The sequence below is a fragment of the Cervus elaphus genome, chromosome 29 (assembly GCF_910594005.1).
Source record: "Cervus elaphus chromosome 29, mCerEla1.1, whole genome shotgun sequence".
NCBI classification, from domain to species: domain Eukaryota; kingdom Metazoa; phylum Chordata; class Mammalia; order Artiodactyla; family Cervidae; genus Cervus; species Cervus elaphus.
The window spans coordinates 10707037-10722178 of record NC_057843.1 but is presented as its reverse complement, the minus strand read 5'-3'; the positions used below and the strand labels follow the sequence as shown (position 1 = coordinate 10722178).

General features: G+C 37.2%; 1 protein-coding gene across 3 annotated transcripts in view; it reads left to right on the top strand.

The window, feature by feature from the left end:
• FZD3 (frizzled class receptor 3) overlaps positions 1-15142 on the top strand; it is a 102278-nt gene that overhangs the window by 40988 nt on the left and 46148 nt on the right. For all 3 annotated transcript variants that reach the window (XM_043891143.1, XM_043891144.1, XM_043891145.1), the window contains exon 4: positions 10493-11510. In XM_043891143.1, the coding sequence (XP_043747078.1) occupies positions 10493-11510 (1018 nt within the window). The remainder of the gene's footprint in view (positions 1-10492; positions 11511-15142) is intronic.

Genomic DNA, 15142 nt, shown 5'->3' with positions numbered 1-15142 from the left:
CTTTCCGACCCTGGGATTGAACCCACGTCTCTTGCGTCTCCTGCATTAGCAGGAAGGTTCTTAACCAGTTGAGCCACCAGGGAAGCTGTTAACTTGGTTAAGGGCTATATGAATTTATTTAGTCAGCAGTCATCAATTAAGCAAATATTTAGTCAACAGTCATCCATTCAGCAAATATTAATTGGATGTCTTCCATGTGCTAGACACTATTCCAGATAGTAAAGATGAGTAGTGAACAAAACGTGGTCTGTTCTTAAGGATCTACAGTTCTAGTGATGGTTGTAATGATAGGATATAAATAAATAGATAATGTCAGATAGCAGTGAATGCCAATAAGAAAGAATAGAGCTAGGTGATAGTGATACAGTATGGAGACATTAGAAGTCCTTTTTAATAAGGAGACAGTGGAACAGGGACGTGAGTGAAATGAGAGAACAAATGATACAGCTATCTAGGGAAAATCAGCCCAGGCAGAAGAAGCAGAGCAACAAGTGCAGAGGCTCTGAAGTGGAAGCGTGCTGGTTATATTCACAAAACATCAGGGACACCACAGAGGCTAGAGCCATGTGAGTAAGGGAGAAGGGAAGGACGTGTGATCAGAAAGCATTGGGGTTGGAGGGTGTCTTTAGAGCTCCTTTATGGAATTTGGATTTGATTCCGAGTGAGAAAATTTTGAGCAGAAGAGACATGATCATGAGCACAGGGGTAGCTTGTCTTTAAAGAATCACTCTGGTTCTTATGTACAAAAGGAGATGAACTGGAAGCCACTCCAGAAATCCAAGGATGAGGTACTAATAGCTCAAACTGGGTGGACACTGTGGAGGACGTGGAAAGTGGTCAGATTCTAGATACGCTGCGAAGTCGAATGACAGGAGGTGCTGGTAGGTTGTAAGGTGGCTATGACAGAAGCAGTTTCAAGGAGGATCCCAAGGGTTTCGGCCTGAGCAGCTAGAAGAATGGTATTACCATTTGTGAAAATGGAGAAACGAAGGAGTGGAAATCAAGAGTTTGGTTTTCGAAGGATTAAAAAGTAAGGAGTGTGTATATAGTGAATTGGCAGTTGGATGTACAGATATATCCATTGATATGTTTATATCAGTGTTTATACACACACATGCACATACATATTTCTGAAAGTGCTTACCTCTTGTGCTTACAGTTCATGCACTGTTCATGCCCCAGCAATACTAAACACACCCTGTTCGAACCTCTGTCTTTGCTCGCATTTTTTGTTAGAATACTGATTGCCATACTGCCAGTACTAGCAAATACTGATTCAAAAATCCTGTGTTTGAGGAACTGACATGAAGTCTTTCATAATTTTGATTGCTTCATACGTCATGCTGCTGTATCGTGTATTGTGCTTACAATTTTGTTCCTTCTTTTGTACTCAAGGATAGAGTGTTTTTTAGGTGTTTTTTTCTTAAAGCCCTGGCCTACTACAGAGTTCTAATAAATGCCTCTGTGCAATAAGTTTCTGTCATTTGGCTTTATAATCCAAGCCTTGTGAAGAAAATGGTTTGTATTAATCAGCTTCAGTATAAGGTTATACATGTATTTGGCAAACTTAATATCAGTGATAGTTTATTGAGATTAATCAGCTTCAGTATAAGCTTATACAGGTATTTGGCAAACTTAATATCAGTGACAGTTTCTTGGAAACTATTTGATCCATGTAACTACTGAATATCTAGTTGATGGGAGTCTGAAGGCTTAGAAACTGATGCTGCCAAGAAAACTGAAAATGCAGGAAGTTGATGAGAACAGTACTTCCGATCATGTGAGAATGTCTGCAGCACATCCCTGTTTTTTCTGTACTGTGCCTGTGATGCTTTCTCAAGTCTGGAAAATTGTCAAAATGCAGATTTCTTGGGCCCTAACACAGGCATAATAAAATAGAATTTGAGGTGGTGAAGAATGTCTCATTGTCTCCTACCCTCTCCCCATGTCCATAAGTTTATGTCTGTTTCTCCATTGCTACCCTATAAATAAATTCTTCAGTACTATTTTTCTAGATTTCATATATATGCATTAGAATACAATATTCATCTTTCTCTTTCTGACTCACTTCACTCTGTATAATAGGTTCTAAGTTCATCCACCTCATCAGAACTGACTCAGATGCCTTCCTTTTGATGGCTGAGTAATATTTCATTGTGTATATGTACCACAACTTCTTTATGCTTTCATCTGTCAATGGACATCTAGGTTGCTTCCATATTCTGGCTGTTGTAAATAGTGCTGCAGTGAACAATGGGATACATGGGTCTTTTTCAACTTTGGTTTCCTCAGGGTATGTGCCTAGGAGTGGGATTGCTGGGTCATATGGTGGTTTTATTCCTAGTTTTTTAAGGAATCTCCATACTGTCTTCCATAGTGGCTGTATCAATTTACATTCCCACCAACAATGCAAGAGCAGTCCCTTTCCTCCACACCCTCTCCAGCATTTATTGTTAGTAGATTTTTTGATGATGGCCATTCTGACCGGTGTGAGGTAATATCTCATTGTAGTTTTGATCTGCATTTCTCTAATAATGAGCGATGTTGAGCATCTTTCCATGTGTTTGTTAGCCGTCTGTTTGTCTTCTTTGGAGAAATGTCTGTTTAGGTCTTTTTCCCACTTTTTGGTTGGGTTGTTTGTTTTTCTGGTGTTGAGTTGTATGAACTGCTTGTATATTTTAGAAATTAATCCTTTGTCACTTGTTTCATTTGCTATTATTTTCTCCCATTCTGAGGGCTGTCTTTTCACCTTGCTTATCATTTCCTTTGCTGTGCAAAAGCTTTCACGTTTAATCAGGTCCCACTTGCTTACTTTTGTTTTTATTTCCATTACTCTAGGAGGTGGGTCATAGAGGATCTTGCTTTGATTTATGTCATCGAGTGTTCTTCCTATGTTTTCCTCTAATAGTTTTATAGTTTCTGGTCTTACATTTAGGTCTTTAATCCATTTTGAGTTTATCTTTGTATATTGTGTTAGGAAGTGTTCTAACTTCATTCTTTTGCATGTAGCTGTCCAGTTTTCCCAGCACCATTTATTGAAGAGCCTGTCTTTTCCCCATTGTAAATTCTTGCCTCCTTTGTCAAAAATAAGGTACCCATAGGTGCATGGGTTTATTTCTGGGCTATCTATCTTGTTCCATTGGTGCCAGTACCATACTATCTTGATGACTGTAGCTTTGTAGTATATTCTGAAGTCAGGAAGGTTGATTCCTCCAACTCCATTCTTTCTCAAGACTGCTTTGGCTATTTGGGATCTTTTGTGTTTCCATATGAATTGTGAAATTTTTTTGTTCTAGTTCTTGTGAAAAATGCCATTGTAATTTGATAGGGATCACGTTGAATCTGTAGATTGTGTTTGGTCGTATAGTCATTTTCACAATATTGATTCTTCCTACCCAGAAACATGGAATATCTCTCCATCTGTTTATGTCATCTTTGATTTCTTTCGTCAGTGTCTTATAATTTTCTGTGTACAGTTCTTTTGCCTCCTTAGGTAAGTTTATTCATAGATATTTAATTTTTTTTGTTGCAATGGTGAATGGGATTGATTCCTTAATTTCTCTTTATGATTTTTTCATTGTTAGTATATAGAAATGCAAATGATTTCTGTGTATTGATTTTGTATCCTGCAACTTTGCTAAATTCACTGGTTAGCTCCAGTCATTTTCTGATACTGTCTTTAGGGTTTTCTGTGTACAGAATCATGTCACCTGCAAACAGTGAGAGCTTTACTTCTTCTTTTCTGATCGGAATTCCTTTTATTTCTTTTTCTTCTCTGATTGCTCTAGCTAGGACTTCCAGAACTATGTTGAATAATAGTGGTGAAAGTGGACACCCTTATCTTGTTCCTGATCTTAGGGAGAATGCTTTCAGTTTTTCACCATTGAGAATAATGTTTGCTGTAGACTTATCATATATGCCCTTTACTATGTTGAGGAAGGTTCCTTCTGTGCCCATTTTTTGAAGAGTTTTAATCATAAATGGGTGCTAAATTTTTTCAGAGGCTTTTTCTGCATCCATTGAGATGGTATGATCTTTTTTTCAATTTGTTAATATGGTGTATCACATTGATTTATTTGCATATATTGAAGAATCCTTGCATTCCTGATATAAACCCAACTTGATCATGGTGTATGAGCTTTTTGATGTGTTGCTGAATTCTGTTAGCTAAAATTTTGTTGAGGATTTTTGCATCTATGTTCATCAGTGATATTGGCCTGTAGTTTTCTTTTTTTGTGTTATCTTTGTCTGGTTTTGGTATCAGGTTGATGGTGGCCTTGTAGAATGAGTTTGGAAGTGTTCCTTCCTCTGCAATTTTTTGAAAGAGTTGTAGAAGGATAGGCGTTAGATGTTCTCAAAATGTTTGATAGAATTCTCCGTTGAAGCCATCTGGTCCTGGGCTTTTGTTTTTGGGGAGATTTTTGATCACAACTTGAATTTCAGTGCTTGCAATTGGGTTGTTCATAATTTCTATTTCTTCCTGGTTCAATCTGGAAGATCGAACTTTTCTAAGAATCTGTCAGTTTCTTCCAGGTTTTCTATTTTATTACCATATAGTTGTTCATAATAGTCTCATAGTCCTTTGCGTTGTCTGTTGTAACCTCTCCTTTTCATTTCTAATTTTGTTGATTTGATTCTTCTCTCTTTCTTTCTTGATGAATCTGGCTAAAGGTTTATCAATTTTGTTTATCTTCTCAAAGAACCAACTTTTAGTTTTATTAATCTTTACTATTGTTTCTTTCATTTCTTTTTCATTTGTTTCTGCTCGGATCCTTATGATTTCTTTCCTTCTACTAATTTTGGGGCTTTTTCTTCAGTTGTTTTAGGTGTAAAGTTAGGTTGTCTATTCAGTGTTTTTCTTGTTTCTTTAGGTAGGATTGTATTGTCGTAAACTTCCCTCTTAGAGCTGCTTTTGCTCCATCCCATAGGTTTTGAGTTGTCGTGTTTTCATTGTCATTTGTTTCTAGGAATTTTTTAATTTCCCTTTTAACTTCTTCAGTAACCTGTTGGTTATTTAGAAACATGTTGTTTAATCTCCATGTGTTTGTGTTTCTTACAGTTTTTTTTTTTTTTTTGTAATTGATATCTAGTCTCATAGTGTTGTGGTTGGAGAAGATGCTTGATATGATTTCAATTTTCTTAAATTTACTGAGGTTTGATTTGTGACCTAAGATGTGGTCTAGCCTGGAGAATGTTCCATGTGCTCTTGAGAAGAAGGTGTATTCTTCTGCATTTGGATGGAATGTCCTGAAGATATCAATGAGATCCATCTCATCTAATGTGTCATTTAAGACTTGTGTTTCCTTATTAATTTTCTGTTTTAATGATCTGTCCATTGGTGTGAGTGGGGTGTTAAAGTCTCCTACTATTACTGTGTTACTGTCAGTTTCTCCTTTTATGTCTGTTAGTGTTTGTCTTATGTATTGAGGTGCTCCTATGTTGGGTGCATAGATATTTATAATTGTTATGTCTTCCTCTTGGACTGATCCCTTGATCTTATGTAGTGTCTTTCCTTATCTCTTGTAATCTTCTTTATTTTAAGGTCTACTTTGTCTGATATGAGGATTGCTACTCCAGCTTTCTTTTGCTTCCCATTTGCATGCAATATATTTTTCCATCCTCTCACTTTCAGTCTCTATGTGTCTTTAGGTCTGAAGTGGGTTTCTTGTAGACAAGCATATATATGGGTCTTGCTTTTGTATCCATTCAGCCAGCCTGTGTCTTTTGGTTGGAACATTTGATCCATTTACATTTAAAGTAATTATTGATATATATGTTCCTATTGCCATTTTCTTAATTGTTTGGGGTTGATTTTTTAGATCGTTTTTCTTCTGTTGTATTTCTTGACTATATAAGTCCCTTTAACAATTGTTGTAAAGCTGGTTTGGTGGTACCGAATTCTCTTTAACTTTTGCTTGTCTGAAAAGCTTTTTATTTCTCCATCAATTTTGAATGAGATCCTTGCCAGGTACAGTAATCTTGGTTGTAGATTTTTCCCTTTCAGTACTTTAAATATATCCTGCCATTCCCTTCTGGCCTGCAGTTTCTGCTGAAATGATCAGCTGTTAAGTGTATGGGGTTTCCCTTGTATGTTACTTGTTGCTTCTCCCTTGCTGCTTTTAATATTCTTTCTTTGTGTTTAGTCTTTGTTACTTTGGTTAGTGTGTGTCTTGGTGTGTTTCTCCTTGGATATATCCTGTATGGGACTCTTTGAGCCTCTTGGACTTAATTGACTATTTCCTTTTCCACTATGGGGAAGTTTTCGACTATAGTCTCTTCAAAAATTTTCTCATACCCTTTCTTTTTCTCTTATTCTTCTGGGACCCCTATAATTTGAATTTTGGTGCATTTGCTGTTATCCCAGAGGTCTATGAGACTATCCTCAGTTCTTTTCACTCTTTTTTTAAATTCTTCTAGGTCTCTGTTAATTGATTCTTGCATTTCAGGGTTTTTGATCATCTTTACTATCATTATTCTGAATTGTTTTTCAGGTAGTTTGTCTATTTCCTCTTCATTTATTTGGAATTCTGTGTTTCTAGTTTGTGCCTTCATTTGTGTAGTATTTCTCTGCCTTTTCATAATTTTTTTTAAACTTGTGTTAGAAGTCTCCTTTTCCCAGGCTTCAAAGCAAAGTTGGAGTTCTTTCCTTGAAGAAGGTTGAATTCTTTCTTTTGGTTTCTGCCCTCCTAAGGCTGGTCCAGTGGTTTGTGTAAGCTTCGTTTAGAGTGAGATTTGTGCTGAGTTTTTGTTTGTTTGTTTGTTTTTCCTCTGATGGGTAAGGCTGAGTGAGGTGGTAATCCTTTCTGCTGATGACTGGGTTTGTATTTGTTTTGTTCGTTGTTTAGATGAGGTGTCCTGCACAGGGTGCTACTGGTGGTTGGGTGACGCTGGGTCTTGTGTTCAAGTGGTTTCATTTGTGTGAGTTCTCACTATTTGATACTCCTTATGGTTAGTTCTCTGGTGGTCTAGGGTCTTGGAGTCAGTGCTCCCACTCCAAAGGTTCAGGGCTTGATCCCTGGTCAGGAAGGAAAATTCCACAAGTGGTTTGTTGGGCATTAAGTGAGATTAAAACAAATATCCAAAAATGAGAAACCAAAGATGAACCCCAGACAAATGGCAGTTACAAAATCAGGCAAATAATAATTAAAATAATGGAATATACACATATACCCATGAGCAAAGTCAAAACAGTCCAACAAAAATAAAATACAATAGATTGATCTGGCAAACAAAGGAAATCAAAAATTATATTTACCAGTTAAGAACAAAACTAACAAAGCACAGACTGGAAAACAAAACTAAAGCAAGGTGCCAAGTGGGGAATAAAGCAGTGAAAACAAAACTAACACATATGTTGAGAGGAAAGGACAGAAAGAAAAGAAAGAATGGATATGCAAATTTAAATAGAGGTAGATGAAGATTTATATACATTAAAGATTAATTGCAAGGGGAAAAAACAGTAGAAAAGGCAAAGAAATGGATAAATGTACAAAAAATACAATAAGTTTAAAAAAATTAAAATTATAAAAAGGAGAAAAGAAGAAAAAAAAATGGAAGAAGAAAGAAAAAAGGAAAACTCCACAGAACTGCAAAAGCCCAATGTAGAGGCAGAGGTTTATAACATCATTAAAAAGTGTGACTGAATATACACATGTACATATACACACAAAGGCAAAATCAAAAAAGTCCAACAAAAATAAAGTACAATAGATTGACCCAGTGAACAAAAGAAACCAAAAATTGTATCTACCAGAACAAAACTAGCCAAAGCACAAACTGGAAAACAAAACTAAAGCAAGGTGCCAACTGGGGAATAAAGCATTGAAAATAAAATTAACAAATATGTTGAGAGGAAAGGAGAGAAAGAAACAAAAGAAAGAATAGATATGCAAAGTTAGAGGTAGATAAAGAAGATTTATATATGTTAAAGATTAACTGCAAGGGGAAAGGAACCACAGGAAAAGCAAACAAAGGAATAAATGTAGAAAAAATAAAAATAAGTTTAAAAAATTAAAATTATAAAAAGAGAAAAGGAAAAAAAAGAGGATAACTCCACAGAACTGCAAAAGCCCAATGTAGAGGCAGAAGTTTATAACAACAATAAAAAATGTGACTAAGGAAAAAATAAAGCTCAAAAGTTTAATTGGATTTCATAGTACCAGTAAAATCGACAGCTACAACAAAAAATCCAAAAGAATCTACAGAACAAGTCAAAAAATAGGGATAATAAATGTTTTTCTTGAGTCACTGCTGTCAGAGTCCTTTCCCTCGCTGGGAGTCACAGTCCACCTTACCTCCCTAGGATGCCCTCCAACACTGTGCTGATCTCTGGACCTGCTGTGGGGGCAGCTCAGATTCTAATCTAGTCTTACTCCTGTGTGTTTTTGCCTCCAGTGTCCACAGCTATCAGAACTAGTGAGTTTTCTTTTGTGGGAATTCTCAATGTCCTTTTATATATTCCATAGACACAGAATCTGCCTCGTTGATCGTGTGGATTTAATCTGCAGCTTGTACAGCTGTTGGTAAGGTTTTAGGTCTTCTTCCTTAGCCACACTACCCCTGGGTTTCAGTTGTGGTTTTATTTCCACCTATACATGTGGGTCCTCCACTGGGGTTTGCTCCGGAGGGTTTGGAGCTGTCGATTTTACTGGTACTGGGGTTTGCTCCGGAGGCTGCCCTGGAGGGTTTGGATTTGCCCCTGTGAGGGCCAGGTGTGGAGGTGGAGCAGCTGCTTGGGTCACAGGGGCTCTGGCAGCACCAGCTACTCAGGGGAGTTGGTAGCTAGGGCAGCAGGAAATACAGTGCTCTGGAAGGGTATGGTGACCAGTAGTGGCCAATACACTCCAGTATTCTTGCCTGGGGAGCCCCCCTCCCTGACAGAGAAGCCTGGCAGATCACAGTCTACAGGGCAGCAAAGAGTTGGACATGACCAAAGCGACTGTGTGGGCATAGACGCAAGACTTTCTTTGCTTGTGGCAGCTCTGCCCCAGTGAGAGTTGAGCAGGAAGGCGGCGCAGCTGCTTGGCTTGCAGGGACCCTGGCAGCGCCAAGTGTGCAAGGACACGGACTGCCTCTGCTGCAGGAGTTATGTCCCTATCAGTCTTTTTTCAAGCCTGCTGTAGCTGACGATCAAAAGGCCTCTTTGGCCATTCTATCTCTGTAGCTCCGCCTGCTCAGGCACTTAGCAGGCTCCCTTGCCTGGGGTCCTTCTCTGTTGTTTGGTGTGTCAGGCATATAGAGGGGGCCCCCTGGCTGGGATCCTAGTCTGTAGGTTGGTGCCTCTGGCACTCACAGTGGCACCTTGGGTGGGGTCCTACTCTGTAGCTCTGTGTCAGGCGTTCGATGGGCCAGCCTCTCTATTGTTCAGCTGCCGATGCTGGCGTGTGTGGAGAGAGAGGCCATGGTGATGGCTCCGTCCCTACCCGTGACTCAGCAGTATTGCCTTGCTTCCATGGCTGCCTGGCTTTCCTCCACAGGCATTTCCCACCACGATCTCCTCCCTCGTATCCCCTCAGTCTGTCTCTTCTCCCTCACATCCCCTCCGTCCATCTCTCCGCAGTCAACAGCAGCCTTCTCCCTGGGATTGCTCCACAATCCCTAAACTCCAGCTCCCAGCTGCTGCGCCTTCCAGGGTACCAGTGTTCCTGTCTGGGGTATGTATGGCTGCTACAAGGACTGTCTGATTCTTATTCCATTTAGGCTGCCACAGATCAGCTGTTTCACTCTCAGCCTTAAATGTTTCTCTGATTCAGACAATTGCCCTGATGTGGGGATTGGACCCCTGCTTCAGTTCCCCCCCAACCGAGGGCAGGTCCAGTCCTACTAACACTCCTGTTTTTCCCCCTAGTTCCTTCCTCCTACTGAGTTTTGTGTGGTCCTATATATTCTTTTCCACTGGTCAGGTCCTCCTGTCCGCTTTTAGCTGGTGTTCTGCATGCACTTCTGTGTCTGAAGGTGTATTCCTGATGTACCCTTGGAGAGAGATGTACTCCATGTCTACTGACTCCTTCGCCATCTTGTTCTCCTAGGGAAGATTTTTACCTCTTATTTTTAAGAAAGTTCTATTTGAGTCTAGGGTAAATGAGGACTATCTGGTAATTAAACATTAAAAAAAGACTTTTAGCTACTATTCTACTGGAGCTTTATATTTATGTATGTTTATTTTATATATATACTTATTTATAGTTTGAAATCTTACTGTAAACTGTATGTCCTAAATAAATAGTATTAATTACACTATTTATTGGCTCTGTCTGTTTTAATAAAGAGTAATATTTTTGAAGCCAAAACAAAATTAAGTATACATATTTTGTTTTTTTGCCAACTGTGAAATATCTTATAATATGACCCACAAGCAAGATATTTGCATCATTTCTTTGACATATCGTAATGTTCTCCAAGGACATAAGCATAAATAAACCACAACTGCTAAATGTGAAAATCCAAATCATTAGGTTCCCAATAAGTAATGATTCTTGTCTTGTGTTTTTAGGTTCCCAGATTGTGATGAGCCGTATCCTCGGCTGGTGGACCTGAATTTAGCTGGCGATCCTACTGAAGGAGCCTCAGTGGCAGTGCAGAGGGACTATGGCTTTTGGTGTCCCCGAGAGTTGAAAATTGATCCTGATCTTGGCTATTCCTTTTTGCACGTGCGTGATTGTTCACCTCCTTGTCCAAATATGTACTTTAGGAGAGAAGAGCTTTCATTTGCTCGGTATTTCATAGGATTGATCTCAATCATTTGCCTCTCTGCCACATTGTTTACTTTTTTAACTTTTTTGATTGATGTGACAAGATTCCGTTATCCTGAAAGACCCATTATATTTTATGCTGTCTGCTACATGATGGTGTCATTAATTTTCTTTATTGGGTTTTTGCTTGAGGACCGAGTTGCCTGCAATGCATCCAGCCCTGCACAGTATAAGGCTTCCACAGTGACCCAAGGATCTCATAACAAAGCCTGTACCATGCTTTTTATGGTACTCTATTTTTTTACTATGGCTGGCAGCGTTTGGTGGGTGATTCTTACCATCACGTGGTTCTTGGCAGCTGTGCCAAAGTGGGGTAGTGAAGCTATTGAGAAGAAAGCCTTGCTGTTTCACGCCAGTGCGTGGGGCATCCCTGGAACTCTGACCATCATCCTTTTAGCGATGAATAAAATTGAAGGTGACAATATCAGTGGCGTGTGTTTTGTTGGCCTCTACGATGTTGATGCCTTGAGGTATTTTGTTCTTGCACCCCTCTGCCTGTATGTGGTAGTTGGGGTTTCACTCCTTTTAGCCGGCATTATATCCCTAAACAGAGTGCGAATTGAGATTCCATTAGAAAAGGAGAACCAAGATAAACTGGTGAAGTTTATGATCCGGATTGGTGTTTTCAGCATTCTATATCTCGTACCACTCTTGGTTGTAATTGGATGCTACTTTTATGAGCAAGCTTACCGCGGCATCTGGGAAACAACGTGGATACAAGAACGCTGCAGAGAATATCACATTCCATGTCCATATCAGGTAAGGGAAACCTTGTTATAAATTTCAAAATATTTAACAGTGAAAAGAGCTAATCTTAGCTGTTTTGTTTTTTAAACTCTTCGTGAAAAATCTGAACATTAAAATTTTGAAGTGAAGTTAATGAACAAATTTATTGTAGTAAGAATGTCATACACACGTTTCTGTTAACATCTTCCTTTTAAAAGACCACTTTCGGAGTCCAGGCCGTGGGCTTAAGCACTTTACTTCTGTTATCACAAAATAGTTGCTTGTTGATTATTTAGAAGTCTGCAGGTTTGAGGGGAAGGTGTTGATTAAAAGACAGTGTCTGTGGAAATTTTACTGATACTTAGAATGGGAGTTTTAATAGTTTCGAAAAAAAAATTAGAATGCATTTGTACAAACAGTTTCATCTTTAGTTGGTATTTTTTCTTTTTTGCATACTGAATATTTTGTGATTTACCTTTTAATTTAAAGAGATTGGATAATCATAGAATTTTAGATCTAGAGAGGACCTTAGAGATGATTTATTCAGGTTCTCTCTATAATTTAGAGTTCTTAAACATCTATCTCATTTGAGGCTTAGAAATGTTAAGTGACTTGCTCACTTTATTAAAGTACTTAGGCGTTATAGATAACTTCTGTTTACTTGTCTCTTTCCCCTTATAGACAGTGAACTCTTTAAATGTAAGAACATCTTTTTCATATTTTTTCAAAGCATGTTCTATACGTTAGTAGATGATGGCATTGAGAATGGGAATGTGTAAATTGAGAAGAAAAGACATTTTTAAGAAATGTCCCAGTTTTACTGGAAGCAAGGAGTGTGTGATTAGCACATAGTCATTTCTCGTAAATACTTGATGACTGAAAATGCCATTTCCTTTTTTATTTTGTGGTATAAATAATTCTACACAAAATTACATTTGTATTGTATAAATATTAGCTACTGGCTTTTTAAAAACCAACCTATAATTGAGAGGCCAGAAAAAATGAATAATTGAAATTTTATTACATTTCTTGATAGAATTGCTTATTAAAAACTCTTAATATGAGTTTTCAGGCCTGAAGCTAAGTAATCAAATTTTGCCTCTAATGAGAGAGAAAGAGATGATTGAATTACATCATATGCTTCTCCATGTAAGGTTTCTAGGATTCCAAATATATATTATCTCAGGATTATAGAAGAAATAATGTTTGTCTCTGAAATAATGATCTGAAAAATACCAGACCTCAAACATGTAAATTAGTAAATTAGAGTAGTTGGGACGCCACTGTTTTCAAGACATTCCTAAGAATCTTTTAGCATCTTTAGAACCAGTTTGAGCTATACAAAAATGTGTGTATTCAGTTCTTTAGAGTCATAGGTTCTATAAGTGTTTCTTATTTCCAACTTACGGAAATAATGTTGGATTTCTGACATCCTAAAAAGAATAGAAAATGGTGTAATAACTAACATAGTTATTAAGCTGTAAAGTATGGGTCAGGAATCCTGGCTTCATATCTTACTCTTATTATTTACTAGTTTTATAGCTTTAGATCAGCTTCACCTCTCTCCACTTCAATTCCTCATCTGTAGAATGAGTAATGGAATCTCATAGTAATAAAAGAGTAATCATGTTAGATAGAAATAGTAGTAGAATCTGTCCCCTAGGACTGTCTTTAGGCATCTACATGCAGTTAGAAGTGTGCCTTCTATATAATAAGTGCTCGAATGTTAGTTCTGTTACTCATCTTTTCATTTATTGTTACTGCTTTTACTGTTATTTTACACACACACATACATACATAAACTTTTTTTTTTAAACCATTCAGTACAAAACTTTAGCAAATGCCATGTTTAAATTATTGAGAATATACATGACAGTATGTGTACCGCTAACTTGTTAATCTTAACTGCAGTAGAGATTTAATGTATAAATATACTTTAATTCATTTACTCATTATTTTGCTGATGGACATAGAGTTTCCAAATGTTTTACTATTGTAATACCTATCTTACTTGTACATGACCAAGAATGTTCATGGAGTGTGTACCAAAAAGTGTAGTCGTGGCATTTTAACATACAGGCATCTTCAACTCAAGTGGTTATTTTAATTTACACTCGCAGTATAGAGTTGAAATTCCCCATTTTGCCCCATCTTGGTGTTCTCAGGCTTTTAGGTTTTTGTCAGCCTTTGAAACAATATCTCAAGCCTGTCTTGATTTGTATTTTTATTTCCCTTATGCCTCAGTGTTTTCATATGTTTATTGGCTGTTTGGGGTTTCTCTTCTGTGATTTGCCTATTTGTTGCCTTTGTCCACTGCTCTGTCAGGTTATTTGTCTTTTGTTGTTATCTTGTTCTAATTCTTTGTCAGTTACTTGTATTTGCATATATCTTATCCTGCTCTGTAGCTTGTCTTTTCACTTTGTGTTTTCTTTGCCTCTTGTGTTTTAATCCCTCCCTACCTCTAAAAATCTTAAAAATGGTCTACTGTTTTTTTCCAACAGTTTTTTAAATTTGATTTTTTAATTCACAACTCTAATCTCTTGAAATTGATTTTTATCTATGTTATGAATAACGACTTTAGTTTTTCATATGAATGGTGCTTTTTGCACCATTTATCAAATAGCCAATCTGAATAGTAGTGCTTTGCTGTAATATACAAGTTCTATTTTTAAACTCTCTTATTTACTGCTCTGTTTGAATAACCTTGTTTCAATCCCACATTTCCTCTACCTTATGCTTCTTCAAAATTATTTTAACTGTTCCTGGCACTCTTCTGTTTGAATTTTAGAATAATTTCTTCATGAGACACAGTTTGTGTTTTTTGAAATTGTTTTAGGTTTTAAATGAATCCAGGGAAAATTGCTCTCTTTGTGATACTGAGTTTTAGTATCTTTTTGTTTCTTTATGTTTCTTTATTCATTAATTTGTTCCTAGGTACCTTATAGTTTTTGTTTCAGTTGTGAATGAGATCTTTTCTCTGTTATATTTTTCAGTTGGTTATTGCTGGTCTACAAGAATGCCACTGATTTTTATATATTGACTTTATATTGAGCATCCCTGCTGAACTCTTCTGTTAGTTCTAATTGTGTGTAGATTCTTTAATGTATTCTTTGTAGAAATCCTGTTGCTGCAAGTAAGGCCAAGTTCATATCTCACATTCCAGTTCTTATGTTTTATTTAAGATTTTTGTGTCTATACTCATGAGAGATATAGACTGTGATATTAATAGTTTTTCTTTTCTTGCCGTGTATTTTTCCTTTTTGGTGTCAAGGATGTAATAGCTTCATAAAGTGAGGTCTTTTCCTCCTCTTCTTTGAAACAGTTTTTACAATGAATAGGGACTGTCTGCTCTTTGAAAGAGTTGGTATATCATCCTGTAAAAATCCTTTGTCATGGTATCTTTGAAGTAAAGAGAGAGAAATTTCATCTTTCCGAACTGAAATTCTGCAAGTCCCCATTCCTCCCTGTCTCCTGGCCTTTGGCAACCATTGTTCTACTTTATTCTCTATGAATTTGACTACTCTGAGTATCCCGTATTAATGAAACTCAAACACTAGAATTTTAATATTAGTTTTCATTCAGGATTTAACTTTAGAGGAATTTTATACAGACTTGTAAATTGAGCACTAGAGCTATTGAATTCCTATTTAAAGTAATATCCATAC